Source organism: Musca domestica, unplaced genomic scaffold, assembly GCF_030504385.1.
Source record: "Musca domestica strain aabys unplaced genomic scaffold, Musca_domestica.polishedcontigs.V.1.1 2, whole genome shotgun sequence".
NCBI lineage: Eukaryota > Metazoa > Arthropoda > Insecta > Diptera > Muscidae > Musca > Musca domestica.
Genome location: NW_026712249.1, coordinates 11,403,904 through 11,420,783, shown reverse-complemented (window position 1 = coordinate 11,420,783; position 16,880 = coordinate 11,403,904). Strand labels below are relative to the sequence as shown.

Genomic DNA, 16,880 nt, shown 5'->3' with positions numbered 1-16,880 from the left:
TTTGCTCATACTTTGCAAATCCTAATATTTGCGTCAGTTCTAGGTCAGGTGCGAAAATGGACAATATAGGTCCACTCCATCATGTACCTTCCCCACAAAGGGTCAAAATTTTGAATAATTACAACTCTTATAAAATGTGATGTAAGAATCCGATTGTCTTCAAATTTCACACATCCTAATATTTTTATAAACTCTAAATCTGGCGTTGAGATGGAATATATAGGTCCACTCCTTCTGGTACCCCCCCCCCTACAAGGGGTTAAAATTTTGAACATCCATGGAGCTCATAAAACGCGAAATTAACATCCGATTCCATTCCATCTCAATATTTATGTCAACACAAGATCTGTTATATAGAGATCGGACCATTCCTACTGATACCTCCCCCACAAAGGGTCAAAATTTTGAATAACCCAAAACGATCATAAATACAGAAATAAGCATCCGGTTCTCTTCAAATTACACACATCACAATATTTTGATTATGCTAATGTCTGGTGTGAAATTGGGATATATCGATCCACTCCTTTTGGTACCTCCTCCACAAAGGGTCAAAATTTTGAATATCCATAAAGCTAATTAAACGAGAAAATAACATCCGATACCATTGCATTGACACATCTCAATATTTCTGTCAACACAAGATCTGTTATAAAGATGGTAGAGATCGGACCATTCCTGCTAGTACCTCCCCCACAAAGGGTCAACGTTTTGGAAAACAAAAACGAAAATAAAATCCGAAAAAAGCATCCGGTTCTCTTCATATTACACACATCCCATTGTTTCTAATAACACAAGATCTGCTGTGAAGGTGGTATATATCGGTCAACTCCTTCTGGTACTTCCCCCACAAAGGATTACAATTTTGAATATCTATGAAGCTCATAAAACTCGAAATTATGATCCGATTCCATACCAGACATGGTACATCTCAATATTTCCATGAACACAAGATCTGTTATAAGGATGGTAGACATCGAACCATTCCTTCTGGTACCTCCCCCACAAAGGGTCAAAATTTTGAATAACCCAAATTTATTATACCGAAATAAACATCCGGTCCTTTTCGTAATGCACACATCCCATTATTTCTACTAACACAAGATCTGTTGTGAAGATTATATATATCTGCAAACCCCTTCTGGTACCTCACCTACAAAGGGTGACCATTTTCAATAATTTAATCCGTCACAACTTGCGAAACAAGTCGGCGATTCTTTACTTTATTTGCTAGGTCTAAATATTTCTCTCAACCAGGGACCTAAAATGAATACGGGATTTATGGTTTCGCATAAAATTGGATATAAATGTCCGATTTTCTAAAAATTATAACATATCACGTATAAAGTGAAGGATGTAACCCATATAGTCCAAACCTGGCACGTCGCAATATTTATATCTTATTTATTTTGCTCCGATACGAAATTGACAATATTGGCTCATTCCTTCGAAACTTACTCCATGGAGGGTCAACAATTTGAATAATCATAGCAGAAGTAAAAATATATTAAAATAATCGAACATTGGCTGAGGGTATACATCTGTCGGCAAAACCGTCTGATAATTTTTAACTTGTTTACATATATTTTGCTCTCATAATTTTGCCCGACACTGTATTTGAAGATAACGCTCAGCCTTTTATACTTCATAATAATTACTGTTATGATCATTAGAATAAACATAATAAAACACCATTATCTCTTGCCATTGCATACTATATTTAATTTTTTTTTAAACAGTCAACAGTTTTTAATCAGTCAAGCCTCCAGCCTACCAGCAGCTAGATGTAGTTAGAAAATTAGATGGAATAGTTAGATTCTACAGTTGTTGGTTGTCGTTTGGTTGGTGTTGAATGAAAAATCCGAAGTGAGAGTCCGAAAAAAATGACAAATAATTATGTGATTTTCGATTGTGATATTGGCAACGATGATGCCTGGGCCTTGGTTATGCTAATCAAAGCAGAGAGATTTTTACAAAAACTGGCACACAATAAGAGGAAAATAAGTGGGGTCCGTGACCCATTTAAGATACTTGGTGTTACTTGTGTTCGAGGAAATACCGATGTCGATAATGGTGTCAGGAATGCCTTGCGTGTTTTGGATGCTATGGACCGATTGGATGTAAGTAAATGGAGGATTTTTCACATATTTCTATACCCTCAACCAAATTATGACAGATATAAGTATTTGAAATTGTGACCCTTTGTGAGTGAGTTACCAGAAGAGGTTGGGAGATACATATCACCTTTAGAGATCTTTTGTTAGCAAAGATGTTTGTATGTGTGAAATTTCAAGAGAGTTGGATGCTTATCTTGCTTTCTTTGAGAGTTTTCAGAAGAAATGGTCCAATCCCTACAATATTTATAACAGATCTTGTGTTTGTGAAAATATTGAGATGTGTCGAGTCTGAATGGAATCGGATGTTGATTTCAAAATTCATTGGATATTCAAAATTTAGACCCGTTGTGGGGGAGGTACCAGAAGGAGTGGACCGGTATTTCCCATCTTCGAAGCAGATCTGATATTCATATAAATATTGGGATGTGTGAATTTTGAAAAGAACCGAATGCTTATTTCGGATTTTATAATCGTTTTAGTTATTCAAAATATTGACCCTTTGTGGGGGAGGTACTAGAAGGATTGGTCCGATCTCTACCATCTTTATAATTGATCTTGTGTTTATGGAAATATTGAGATGTGCCAAGTCTGAATGGAATCGGATGTTAATTTCGTGTTTTATGAGCTTCGGGGATATTCAATATTTTGACCCTTTATCGGGGAAGTACCAGAGGAACTGGATCGATATATGTCATCTTCACACCAGATCTCACATTAATAGAAATAATGGGATGTGTGTAATGTGAAAAGACTGGATACTTATTTCGGATTTTTTGATCGTTTTGGTTATTCAAAACTTTGACCCTTTGTGAGGGAGGTACCAGAAGGAACGGCCCGATCTCTACCATATTTATAATTGATCTTGTACTTATGGAAATATTGAGATATGCCAAGTCTGAATGGAATCGGATGTTGATTTCGCGTTTCATTGACCCTTTGTGGGGGAGGTATCAGAAGGAGTGGACTTATATATGTCATCTTCACAGCTTATCTTGTGTTAGTAGAAATAAGGGGATGTGTGAAATATGAAGAGAATTGCATGCTTATTTTAGATTTTATGATCGTTTTGGTTATTAAAAACTTTGACCCTTTGGTGGGGGAGGTACCAGAACCAATGGTCCGATATCTACCATATTTATAACAGATCTTGTGGTTTTGGAAATATTTAGATGTGCCAAGTCTGAATGGAATCGGATGTTGATTTCGCGTTTTGTGAGCTTCATGGTTATTCAAAATTTTGACCCGTTGTGGGGGGAGGTACCAGAAATAATGGTATGATCTTTACCATATTTATAACAGATCTTGTGGTTATGGAAATATTGAGATGCACCAAACGTGAACGGAATCAGATGTTGATTTCGCACTATATGAGCTTCTTTGATATTCAAAATTTTGACCCGTTGTGGGGGGAGGTACCAGAAGGAGTGGACTAATACTTCCCATCTTCTCACCAGATCTTGGCTTTATAAAAATATCGTGATGTGTGTAATTTGAAGAGAATCTGACTCTTACATCACATTTTATAAGAGTTATAATTATTTAAAATTTTGACCCTTTTTGGGGGAGGTACTTGAGGGGTGAACCGATATTGTATATTTTCGCACCTGACTTAGCACTGATGAAAATATTAGGATTTGCAAAGTTGGAGCAAAATCGCATCGACCTCTCTCTTTTTGTGCAGTAAAATATTTTTTTTTTTTTGAAAATGTCGATATTTTTTTGGAGAGGTAGCAGAAGGATTGGACCGATATTGCCCATCTCCGAACTCAATCTAAGTTTGTTTATAATATTACGATATATCATCGCTATATCGACTCCAAATGCTCTGAAACGGATTTGGTCCAAAGAGACCTAGGGTCTAAAATCGTTATTTCGATGAGGCAAGTTGATATGTACCCTATTTGGCCATATGGCTGAGGGTATAAAAATGTGGAATCAGTGCTGGGGCTCGATATTTTTTTTAACCTCCACCTTGTAAGGAGGGTATATTAAAAAGAGGCTGAGACAGCATGTCTGAATGGAGAAAATTGTTTTATGAATAGAACAGTGTTGGGTTGTTTGTTCGCGATACCATAGTATTTTGTTGTTGAAAAATGGTCAGGCTTAAACCCTTTATTATTGTTTTTATAAAAACAACGTTTGTTTATTAGTGGAGAACGATGGTAATGTTTACCAGGGGGTAAGGCAGGGAATACCTAGGTTTCGGAAAGAGCCACCAATCTTCATCAGTTCCCTTGTTTTTTGTCTGGGATATTCTCCCCAGAATTTAGAAACGATTCGTCTATCTGACTTGAATCAACCTCTCCCTTAACCATTCCAAGGTCATAGGTTGAGGTTCGAAAAAAATTTCGGAAAACCCTAATTGTTTCCTGTTTTCAGATACCTGTCTATAGGGGTTGTGAAAATGCCATAATACCACCCAATTTCGAACACAAACATTTTCATGGCCAGGATGGATTTGGAGATGTGCCAAATTTACCTCAAGTAACAAAGGTGGAGGCTCAAGCCGAACATGCTGTAAATATGATGTATTCCAGTGTTTGTAGGGTAAAATCTGAATCTGATATTTGAAACCAAGATCGAGAATTCAAATATTCATTTTTTTCTCTCAGCATCCAAACCAGATCGACTTCATTTTGATTGGACCCCTTACAAATTTTGCAGTGTGCATTAATATGTATGGCAGGGAGTTTTTGGATAAAGTTCGGGATATCTACATAATGGGTGGAAATTACAGAGGTGAGACTTCAATTTTTAAACTTTTTAATTTCAACCTTTAATTTGAAATTTTGGAACTTTGACCCAGGCAAAGGCAACGTAACCAAAAGTGCTGAATTCAATTTTCGTTTGGACCCAGAGGCGGCTCATATTGTGTTGGAAAGCGTTAGCAAGCCCATGATGGTGGTGCCATGGGAAACCTGCATCGATGGTGAAATGAATTTTGATGCGGTAATGGAAGCAATCCCACTTCCACCTTGAAAATAAAAATGAATCAATTTTTTGTCTGATTTTAGAGTTGGCGTTTTGAGATCCTCTCGAAAGTGGATTCAAAAATCATGCATCTTATGAACATTGTGGAGAATGCCTTCCTTCGTCCCTTGGCTTATGCGAAATGGATAATTTGTGATGCAGTCCTGGTGGCAACCTTTTTATTTCCCGATATTGTAATCGCTAAAAGTCGTTTATATCATAGCACAGTGGAGTTGATGGGCCATCATACCCGTGGTCAAATGGTCCTTGACCATAAGAGAAAGGATGAAGGAAATACACGAATAATTATGTCCGTACACAAGGATAATTATCGACAAATTATTGCCTGGACTGGAGGTCTACTGGATGATGAAGATATGGAAAAGTTATTGTGTCAATAAAGTGAATATCATATTTGCAACTATTACTTAGGGCTAGACTAGAGGTGAAAACGTTTTAAGATTCCAAAAATAGCGCACTAATTTAGTTTAATTAAAAAGGATATAAATGGAAGGATAATATCACCTCGTCTGTTATATTTTTCAAAATTAAGTCATACATAATCCACACTTCAACTAGTATCCGTAGAAATTTTCAATAATTACAGGGAAAATTTAGCAGATTATGAAAATAGAGCTAAAAAAAGAAGACACGTGTATCGGCGTTTTGAAAGTTTACAGCGCAAAGTAACCTAATTAGAGGGGCAAGTTCCTCCCTCTTCCACAGTTTTGGAAATTTTCGGAATCTAAGATTTCTCGGAATCCATGGATTTAAGCTATATAGTGTCTGCGGCAATATTTCGGATAAAAATACGAGGAATATTTTGGTTAAAAATATTAACCCTCAAGCGAGGCGACATAAGGGTCTTTTTGGGCCTTTTTAAGAAACATGGCTAAAAACTCGCTTTAAACGGGATCGCAGCAAGTCAAAATACTCTACAAAATTATTTATCATAAAATTTTACTATAGGTCCTAGAATACATCTAAAGTCTAAGTCTTACCTAAACACCAGGAATTCACATACATATATTAAAAACACATTTTAGGGTTAAAGCCGTGCTTTGTGTGACTTTGCGCTAAAATCTCCAACAAAGCATCATTTTAGAAGTATGATGTCAAAGACAAAATTATTCTTCATCAAATTTTACTATAGGTCACCAAAGAAATGAAATCTGGATTTCCACTGGATATCAACAAAATATTAACATCAAAGTTCCCAAAAAAAAACCGACATTACAGGGTGAGATAAAAAAATTGCAACAAAGTCAAAGGTAATAATTTTTACACTTTTTTTTTTCAAATTTTATTGAATGAAAGCCAAAAATGTCGGAAAGAGCATCAACTCTTAGAATAAGTTTAGATTGTTCCGAATTGTTCACCTTTGGCACGAATTATGACCTTCAAACGGCCAATGAAACCGTCACACGCTGCTTGAATGTTGCTTTGCAGTATTTTGGCTCATTCCGCAAGGGAAGCACTTGCTTGAGGTGATTGACACTTTGGTGCCAACCTTGCTTTCCAAAATACTCCAGACACAATAGTCCAACGGATTGGTATCCGGAGATTTTGGTGGCCATTGTGCGCTGGAAATGAAGCGTGGGTGGAGCGTGCTGAGTGCGTGCGATGGTGCTGAGGCCTGTTGGAATGTCCAAGATATGCGGCCAAAATGTTTGCGTGCCCAAGGCTTTAATACACCCTCCAGAAAATTTTCGCGATAATATTCGGCATTTATTCTGATGTCACGGTCGATTAATACGAGCGGAGAGCGACCTGGTGGCCAACCGAAGGTGAACATTGTCAGCTGACCTCTTTGGCAAGTAAACACGAAACTTGCAAACTGCTGGACAACGAATGATTTCTCATCGGCGAAAACCAAATTCGGCAGTTCACGTCTTTCGGCCAAGCAACGTAGCTCTTTTGAGTCTATTTATACCCTACACCACAAGGTGGTCAGGGTATTATGTCTTTGTGCATTTGTTTGTAACTGGCAAAAGGAAACGAGATAGACCCATAGTTCCTTTTGATGATCTGCATAGAATCACATTCTGAGTCGATTTATGCATGTCCGTCCGTCTGTCCATGTATTTTTGTAAACAAAGTACAGTTCGCATTTATTGCCCTATCCAGATGAAATTTTGCACAAATCATTTGTTTGGCCCAAGGACGAACCCTATTGAAATTGGAAATAATCGTTCAAAATTTAGATATAGCTCCCATATATACCTTCGTCCGAATTGCCTTTTATTGTGCACCAAACGTGTAATATCAGCCCGAATTGTATGGAATTTTGCACATAGAACCAAATTAGGACTGAAAATAAGTATGCCAAATTTGATCGAAATCGGTTCAGATATAGCTATAGCTCCCATATATATTCTTCACCGGATTTTTTTATTTTTGTCCTCCGCAGCCGTAATATGCGCTCTGTAACAACAATATTTGGGGAAATAAATCAAATACAGCTCAGAAATACCTTTGCTAAATTTTACCGAGATCGGTTCAGATTTGGATATAGCTCCCATATATAACTTCGTCCGATTTACCTTTTATTGTGCACCAAACGTCTAATATTTGCCCAAATAGGATGGAATTTGACACATACGACCGAATTGAGTCTAGAAACTAGTATGCCAAATTTGGCGAAGATCGGTTTAGATATAGCTATAGCTTCCATATATATTGTTCATCCGATTTGTTGTATTTGTTACCTACAGCCATAATATGCACTCCGTAACAACGATATTCAGGGAAATTTATCAAATACAGCTCAGAAATACGTTTGCTAAATTTTATCGAAATCGGTTCGGATTTGGATATAGCTCCCATATATAACTTCGTCCGATTTACCTTTTATTGTGCACCAAACGTCTAATATTTGTCCAAATAGGATGGAATTTGACACATACGACTAAATTGCGTCTAGAAGCTAGTATGCCAAATTTGGTGAAGATCGGTTTAGATATAGCTATAGCTTCCATATATATTGTTCATCCGATTAGTTGTATTTGTTACCTACAGCCATAATAAAATACAGCTAAGAAATATCTTTGCCAAATTTTATTGAGATCGGTTCAGATTTGGATATAGCTCCCATATATATCTTTATATGATTTCAAATAATTTTGCACCATATGGGCAATACAAGTCCGAATTTAAAAGATACATATGCTTCGGCATATTTAGTCCTTTGAACTTTAAATTACAATTATAATGATAGCGTGTATGATTGAATTCTCCCATAAAAACTTTTAATTGTTATGCGGAGCTCTACTAAATTAGCAAAGTGGTGTAGGGTATCATAAAGTCGGCCCCGCCGGACTTTAGATCTTTCTTTACTGGTTTTTTCTTCACTTCATTCCACCAAACTAATAATTTTGTTCTACAATTTATTTTACATTTTAAATCACATTTTTCAAAATACTTCTTTTTCTAATATTTAAATATCAATAGCCTTTGTTTTCTGTTTGGAAAGTCCTCTTCGAAAAAATACCCACTCATTTAACAGACATTTGCATTGGGGTTAATATTTGCAGAGTAAAATTGCAATACTAAAGAGAACGAGAGAATGGACACCATCATTCTCTTTGAAAATAACCAACAACCACACAGGGCCATATGCAAACACCAATCTAAGGCCCAAGACCCAACAGCTCCCAACCGTGTGCAAATACAGAGTGACCGGCAAAACGAAAGAGTTAGTATCGTCTAGTCAGTCTCCGGGTGTAGATAGAAAGAAGTTTTGGTGTTGTACCCCAACGAAGACCATTCATTAAATATTTTACACTTTTAAGGTATTCAGTTCTTAGTTTTCAATTTACATATTTGAGTTTTATTGTATTTAGATAAGTGTAAATAACAAAGCACTTGTTTGGTAGTGATAACAAATCATAAATATTTAGAAATTATATCAAATAACAATATACCAAGATAGTTATCAAAATGAAAGTGAAATAAACAAATAAAAAATTGTGAAAAAAACATAATGAGAACCTAATGGAGAGAGGCATGCGAGAGGGAATATGAAGTGACAAAGTATCTTTTTTGAGGTTGCATTTGTTGTTATGTGGTGAAGTTTAATATGTGACATTTGTCACAGCAAAAGGGTGTTGCGAAGGGGAGTGATGAATAATTAACATATATATGGAAAAAAATCCATGAAGTGAATTAAAAAAAATTAATTGTAAAGCAAAGCTGAGTAAAATCTTAAAATGAGATTATTTAATTTGTTCACTACATTTTACAATTTATTTCAAATATTTTATCATTTAGTTTCCAAAATATTCTTATAAATCTTATAGAAAATTAAACAAAAAAAGTGGAATAATCTCAACTTTCTACGGAAAGTAATTCAAAATTATTCCTAAACACGGTCTTTGAAAATTCTAATAATACATATTTCCAAAAACAAGGTTGAAAAAAATATATTCTCTAAAATCTAATCTAAAAACTATTCCTGAAATGTGGACAAAATAAAAAATATTTCAAAAAACTTGATAACTTTAATTGCTTTTCATTTTGGTATTTCGTGAAAAATAAAAAAAAATCTTTGTTAGTTCTTAGAAAATTTCAAAAAAACAAATCCTCAGAGAATATTTTTTTTAAAAATTCCCTAAAAAGTTCTTCAGAAATATTCCTAAAATATATAACGACTAGCAAGTACCCGCTACATTATCAGCGAAAATGAAACTTACAATTTTGGTTCGTTTTAGACCTTTTATTATCCTCTACTTACATACAGAATGAGATGAAAAAACTGCAACCAACTTCAGACTGCTGTCATTTCTAAGCCACTCGTCCGATAGATGTTAAATCATTCCAGTGGCAGCTCATTATATTGTTTGCAAGCGTTCAAAAGCACTTTGGTGAGAATTTTCCAGAAAAAAATTTATTCGTGATGGAATGCAAGCGGGATAGTGTGATTTCTTAATATTTGGCTGGAAAACCACAAGTGGCTATGGTTAGAGCTCTCCAGAATTTAAATGTGAATAAATCTTTTGTGTCTCGTACCATCGCTCGTTACCGTGATACTGGTAGCGTAGCCCGACGTCAAGGAAGTGGACGGACGAAAACAGCAACGGACGAAAACAGCAGAAATACCTCGAAAAGTAAAAAAGCGACTTGGTCGAAACCCGCGTCGCAGTGGCCAAAAAAATGGCTCGTGAGCTCAACATATCGCAATATTCCATTCGGCAAATATTGAAAAATGAGTTCGGGGTAAAGCCATTGAAATTGCAAAGAGTGCAAGAACTTACACCGCAACAGAAAAAAATAGACTCAAAAGAGCTAAAGAGTTACTTCGCTTGGTCGAAAGTGGTGAGCTGCCGAATTTGGTTTTCTCAGCTCCGATGAGAAAACATTCGTTGCCTAGCAGTTTGTAAACAAACAAAATGCTCGCGTTTACTTGCCAAAGAGGTCAGCTGAAAATGTGCAACTTCGGTTGGCCACCAGAACTCAAGCGCCGGCCATGGTGATGGTGGGGGCCACCATTACAGCCGATGGTTGCTGTCCTCTCATATTAATCGACCGTGGCATCAGAAAAAATGCCCAATATTATCGCGAAAATATTCTGGAGGGTGTATTAAAGCCTTGGGCACGCAATTATATTGGCCGCAGACCTTGGACATTCCAACAGGACTCAGCACGCGCCACCCAAGAGTGGTTACAAAATGAGGTTCCTTGCTTCATTTCCAGTGCACAATGGCCACCAAAATCTCCGGATACCAATCCGTTTGACTATTGTGTTTGGAGTATTTTGGAAAGCAAGGTTGGATCTAAAAAATACCTAAGTGTCGATCACTTCAAGCAAGCGCTTCGCCGGGAATGGGCCAAAATATCGCAGAGCAATATTCGGGCAGCGTGTGACGGTTTCATTGGCCGTTTGAAGGTCACAATTCGAGGAAAAGTGACCAATTCGAACAAATCTAAACTTATTCTAAATTTGATGCTATTTCTGACATTTTTTACTTTCATTCAATAACATTTAAAAAAAAATGTAAAACTTATGGCGTTTGACTTTGTTGCAGCTATTTTTTATCTCACCCTGTATATATTCTTTGTGGGGTCTAAAATGTATTTTTGAATTTTTATTAATTAATAATATTATTATTAAAGAGTCCTTGAAACAATAATTCTCAAAAATCCACGATTAGCCCTTGAAAATATATTTCAATAAAGTCCAGGATTATTCCTTACAAACATGTTTCATCCACTATTGGTCCTTAAAAATTATTTCCAAAAATTAGTCATTTAACAAATCTACGGCGAGTCCTTCAAACATATATCTTTTATTTGAAAATTATTTATAAAAAGTCCTTGAAAAAATATTATTAAAAATTAATTAAAATAATAATCCTAAAAATTCCCGATACGCCCTTGAGAAATATTTCCAAAAATTAATGATTAGTTCTTGAAAAATATTATTAAAAAGTCCACTAATATTTAAAAAAATATATTTCAAGGATGGTATTTCAAGAAATCGTCATTAAAAATGCATGATTGTCGTAGAAACAAATCTAGAATAGTTAGTCTTTCATGAAATGTTCAAATTCAAAAATTCACGATTGTAGAACTGACAGTTTTTGATAATTTATTATTATATGCCCGATTATCCTTCAAAAATAGAGATTAAGAACTATAGAAGCAAATGGTCTTGATAGTCTCTCAAAAAATAGTCCACGAATGTATTCCTGGTAGTATTTCAAATCCATGATAACCTTATAGTTTTTCCAAAAAATATTCTCAACAGCTAGGATTTTAGTCCTGATAGTCCTTCCTGAAAAAGTCTATAAATAACCACGAGGGTAGGCCTCATTGTCTAGGTGAAATATTCCTAAAAAAATATATAGGCCTATTAGTCTTCTTTCAGGAAACTTACCTAAAATTTAAAAAACATTCCTACAAAAATAGGTCTAACATTCGTTAAAAACATAATTCAAAAATTGTCACAACAACTTTTTTCTACAAAAATCCACAAATAAAGTAATAAAAGCCTGTTTTTATTTCTACATATATTCTCGACTATATATCTATTTTTCTAGAATCCTTAGACTGTCAACTTGAATTATGTCAGCAACGGCGGGAGGCTATGTGGTCTATGATTGTGACATTGGCAACGATGATGCCTGGGGTTTGCTGATGTTGATCAAAGGCGAAAGGCTGTTTCACAAACTCTCATTGACGGGTCAACAATTCGAGGGGATATCCAGTCGGAGGCCATACAAAATATTGGGTATAACTTGTGTCCAGGGCAATACCACTGTTGATAATTGTGCCAAAAATGCTTTGAGGGTATTGGAAAGTGTCGATCGTTTGGATGTAAGTGAGAATGTGTTGAATGAAAAGATTTTCAAATTAAAAGTATTTCTCTTTAGATACCCGTCTACAAGGGCTGTACAAATCCCATTTTACCACGCACTTGGACGAGGGATCGTTTGTTCCACGGCCAAGATGGTTTTGGTGATATACCCGATTTACCGGAAGCTTCGAATGCCAACACTCACAAGGAGCATGCCGTCAATATGATGTATTCGTTTGTGTGTCAGGTGAGTAAAAAAGTTAGATATATATATTTTTCCTTGCTTATAAAGATATATTTTGTTTTCAGTATCCCAAAATGGTGGACTTCCTGCTTGTGGGACCTCTTACCAATTTTGCCATGTGCATTAATATGTATGGTTCGGATTTTTTGGATAAAGTTGGAAATATTTGGATAATGGGAGGCAATTATAGGGGTAAGTTGGTAATAGCAACCGGCCTTAGGAAAGAAAAACAATCATGGAAACATAATTTTAAGAAATTAAAAAAGGAATCGTCATTTCGAATATCCACGAGTTCTACTGGTCCATTAAAACATTTTGATAACAAAAATCCACGGGGTCAGCTGGAGTTTTAAATCTGCACTGCACGAGGTCTACTGTCACTTAAAAAATATTCCTAAAAAATCCTCAAGGTTCATTTACTTAAACAAATAATATTTTTGAAAATCTAAGAGGGTCATTGGTTTCAGAAAATATTAAAAAAAATCGGAACTCATATTCGAAATATGTTGTAAAATCCACTGTGTTAACTGTGTCTTGAAAATGTGTTTTTAAATGAATCCACGATGTTCATTGGCCTCAAAAAAATATTAAAAAAAAGAAAAGAATTACGCTATCTATAAAGCCTTAAAAAGTATTCGGCTAGTTTCCGAAATCCAGGATGTTTACTTGAAAAATATTTAAAAATGTTTACTGTCCCTTAAGGCCTTTGAAAATGTTAAAATATTCTCGGAATATCATGAACGAATTCTTAAAAAAATATTCTTCAAGAATCCACGCCTAGAAATCTAATAAACCTTGAAAAAATCTAAAAAATCCATGCCTAGACCTTGACAAAATTCTTAAAATCTTAAAAAATCCTCGTCTAGACCTTGAAAAAATACTTAAGAATCCACGCCTAGAGATCCCTGAAAAAAATCTTAAGTATTCCACGCTTAGAGATCCTTGAAAAAAATTCTTAAATAATCCACGCCTAGAGATCCATGAAACAATTCTTAAAAATCAACGCCTAGAGATCATTGAAAAAAATCTTAAAAATCCATGCCTAGAGATCCTTGAAAAAAATCTATAAAAAATCCACGTCCAGAGATCCTTGAAAAAATCTTAAAAATCCATGCCTAGAGATCCTTGAAAAAATCTTAAAAATTCATGCCCAGAGATCTTTGAAAAAAATCTAAAAAAAATCCACGTCTAGAGATCTTTGAAAAAAATCTTAAAAATCCATGCCTAGAGATCCTTGAATAAAATACTAAAAAATCCACGCCTAGAGATCCTTTAAAAAAACTCTTAAAAAATCCTCGTCTAGAACTTGAAAAAAATTCTTAAAAAATCCATAACTGAGATCCTTGAAAAAATTCTTAAAAATACACGCCTAAAGATATTTGAAAAACTTCTTAAAATTCCACACTTAGAGTTCCTTGAAAAAATCTTAAAAAATCCATGACCAGAGATCCTTGAAAAAATCTTAAAAATCCACGTCTAGAGATCCTTGAAAAAAGTTCTTTAAAAATCCACGCCTAGAGATGCTTGGAAAAAATCATAAAAAACACGTCTAGAGATCCTTGAAAAAATTCTTAAAAAATCCCCGCCTAGAGAACCTTGAAAAAAAATCTTAAAAAACGCGCATAGAGATCCTTGAAAAAAATCTTAAAAAATCCACGCCTAGAGATCCTTGGAAAAAAACCCTAAAAAACACGCCTAGAGATCCTTAAAAAAATTCATTACAAATCCTCGTCTAGACATTGAAAAAAATCTAAAAAAATCCACGCCTATTAATGTACTAAACCTTAAAAAAATTAAACCCCCGAATAAATCCTTTACGTCTTAGAAAGGAGAGATCTATTAGACCTTGAAAATTTTTTTAAAAATCCTCTCCTATAGATCTACTAGACCTTCAAAAGTATTCCTAAAAATCCACGCTTAGAGATCTACTAGGCCTGGAAAGTAATTCTTTAAAAATTCCAAGCCTAGAGATTTACTAGACCTTGAATATTGAATATTTTAAAAACCCATGCCTAGAGGCCTACTAGGTCTGGAAAAGTTAAAAAATCCAAAGCTAGAGATTTACCTTGAAATTCTAAAAAAATCCAGGGCTAAAAATCTACTTTGCCTAAAAAAAAATCTTAAAAAAAATTGACGCCTAGATTTCTATTACGCCGCAAAAACATTTTTATCTTAAAAAAATATTTTTTTTTTAAATTAAGATTGCATCGCTATTTTTTTAATTTTCAATAAAATTTTCAACTGAATATAAATTTTTGTCTTTAACGTTTTAAGGCAAAGGTAACATAACAAAAAGTGCAGAATTCAATTTTATGATGGATCCTGAGGCGGCACACATTGTTTTGGAGTCGGTGGATAAACCCGTATCCTTATTGCCATGGGAGACCTGTATCGATGGTGATATGAATTTGGAAATGGTAAATATTTGTGTAACACAAACATGCCCTATTTTGAAAACAGTAATGAATTCCACTTTTTATGTTTCCCCCCACACTTAGGAATGGCGTCTCAATGTCCTGGGCAAAGTCGACTCGAAGGCCATACGCCTCATGAATGCAGTTGAAGAAGCTATACTGGTTAGCAAAGGTTTCGTCCGCTGGATTGTTTGCGATGCTGTGTTGGTGGCGGCCTATTGCTTCCCTCAGCTGGCCATTACACGTAGCCGTTTGTATCATGCCACCGTGGAGCTGACCGGTACTCATACTCGTGCCCAAATGGTGCTCGATCATTTGAGACGTAATAAGGAGAATACTTGCGTTATTTTAGAAATTCACAAGCAACATTATAAGGATATTATTTCCTGGGCTGGTGGGCTTTACACAGATAATGAAATTATCGAAGTAATGAAGGTGTGAGGGAACATCGCCAGAGGCTATTATTATGTTGTAAGACAATGCAATAAAGAAATATTGGAATGCTTTTTTATGCATTTAATTTTTGCACGTTTCTTAAAGAGAAATGGATATTTTTTTCTGAGGCTTGTAAGCAATGAAGAATAAAATAGTCATTTTAAATTAAAAATAATTTTCTAAATGTCTCTCATTACATTCTAAAGTGAACTTTTTCTAAGGTGACTTTTCCAAGCATATATTTATATAATAATTATTTGGTAAAATTTTGTGGTCCTGTATTTAATATTAGCATTCGTATCCAGAATATGAGATAGTTTCTGGTAGAGTAATCTTTCATAACTGTCAAAAGCAAAGAGAGAAGACGTTGGGTTATTTATTATGTGGATGGACTTCAGTGATATAAGAATATTATGAAGGATTTGTAACGCCTAAAAGTATGCTAACTAATTTATGTTTCAAGATATTACACATATATCTAGTGTACTGCATTATACGAAATTGGTAGGTAAATGTGGAAATGTAAACCGTTATGTTTAGAAGATACTTTACATATTTTTTAAATCATTTTTAGTACTGAAAATGCAGAACATTTTTCAGTTTGACAAAATTTTGTGATCAAAATTTCATACATCGTACTAAATTTTCAGATTTTCAAGGTTTTATATATATTTTAAGTCTTTCCTTTTCGGAAAGAATAATAGGAAACTTTTACATCAAAAAGTCTAAAAAAAACTATGCAACTTCAAAATGCATGAAATTTTTCTGTCTAAACCCCTAGAAATCAGCAGCGACCCCAATATCAAATTTCAGAATTGTATCTCTATCCCTTGACCCAATGCCAAATTTAGTAACATTTAGTACGCATATCCATCGAAGACACAAAAAGTGATCCAAAATTAGTACCATTAGTACTTTTCGAACAATTACAGCAGGCATTTGGAAAACCACCAACAGATATTTCACCATTACATTTCGGGATCCCAGTTCTAAACGTTCACAAAATACCAAATTTAGTAGCACTTAGTACTTTTCGAACAATTATGGCACACATTTTCAAAGCAATCTTTATATCACAACCTCTGGCAACAACAGTTTAAATTTCAGGATTTCTGCTCTTTAAATTCCTTCATTACCAAATTTAGTACAATTTAGACTATTATAGCACGCATATGCAAAACCAGCTCCTTCTCTATTAAGCAGGCACCAAGAGTGACATCCGTATCACATTTCCGGATTTCAGCATTAATCCTTCACCAAATATCAAATATAGTACCATTAAGTACTGTTCGTACATTTATAGTACACATTTCCGAAATTAGCTCCATATATCCAGGCTACATATGAGAAGCGATCCTAATGCCAAATATTTTTATCTTATAATATAATATTTTTGTTATATAATA

The 16,880-nt window shown here is 34.8% G+C and overlaps 2 protein-coding genes across 2 annotated transcripts; both read left to right on the top strand.

Annotated features, from left to right (window-relative positions):
- Nucleotides 1–1,753: 1,753 nt before the first annotated feature.
- On the top strand, nt 1,754–5,504 carry LOC101887863 (nucleoside hydrolase-like). Its single transcript, XM_005189726.4, has 5 exons — nt 1,754–2,120; nt 4,497–4,664; nt 4,730–4,856; nt 4,924–5,066; nt 5,132–5,504. Exons 1-5 carry the CDS (start codon nt 1,884–1,886, stop codon nt 5,486–5,488), a joined length of 1,032 nt encoding a protein of 343 aa, XP_005189783.4. The 5' UTR covers nt 1,754–1,883; the 3' UTR covers nt 5,489–5,504.
- Nucleotides 5,505–8,746: 3,242 nt separating this feature from the next.
- Nucleotides 8,747–15,536, top strand: LOC101887700 (pyrimidine-specific ribonucleoside hydrolase RihA). The gene is made up of 6 exons (XM_005189725.4): nt 8,747–8,878; nt 12,125–12,401; nt 12,458–12,628; nt 12,691–12,817; nt 14,900–15,042; nt 15,124–15,536. The coding sequence occupies exons 2-6, from the start codon at nt 12,150–12,152 to the stop codon at nt 15,478–15,480; spliced, it is 1,050 nt and encodes a 349-aa protein (XP_005189782.1). The 5' UTR covers nt 8,747–8,878; nt 12,125–12,149; the 3' UTR covers nt 15,481–15,536.
- The last annotated feature ends 1,344 nt before the right edge of the window (nt 15,537–16,880 follow it).

What these genes read in the sequence shown, in the direction of transcription:
- LOC101887700 (XM_005189725.4), top strand. Translation starts at nt 12,150, where the DNA reads ATGTCAGCAACGGCGGGAGGCTATGTGGTCTATGATTGTGACATTGGC. An exon ending in AAAGTGTCGATCGTTTGGAT is followed by an intron (nt 12,402 to 12,457) that starts GTAAGTGAGAAT and finishes ATTTCTCTTTAG; the next exon opens with ATACCCGTCTACAAGGGCTG. An exon ending in AATGGGAGGCAATTATAGGG is followed by an intron (nt 12,818 to 14,899) that starts GTAAGTTGGTAA and finishes TAACGTTTTAAG; the next exon opens with GCAAAGGTAACATAACAAAA.
- LOC101887863 (XM_005189726.4), top strand. Translation starts at nt 1,884, where the DNA reads ATGACAAATAATTATGTGATTTTCGATTGTGATATTGGCAACGATGAT. An exon ending in ATGCTATGGACCGATTGGAT is followed by an intron (nt 2,121 to 4,496) that starts GTAAGTAAATGG and finishes TCCTGTTTTCAG; the next exon opens with ATACCTGTCTATAGGGGTTG. An exon ending in GTGAAATGAATTTTGATGCG is followed by an intron (nt 5,067 to 5,131) that starts GTAATGGAAGCA and finishes GTCTGATTTTAG; the next exon opens with AGTTGGCGTTTTGAGATCCT.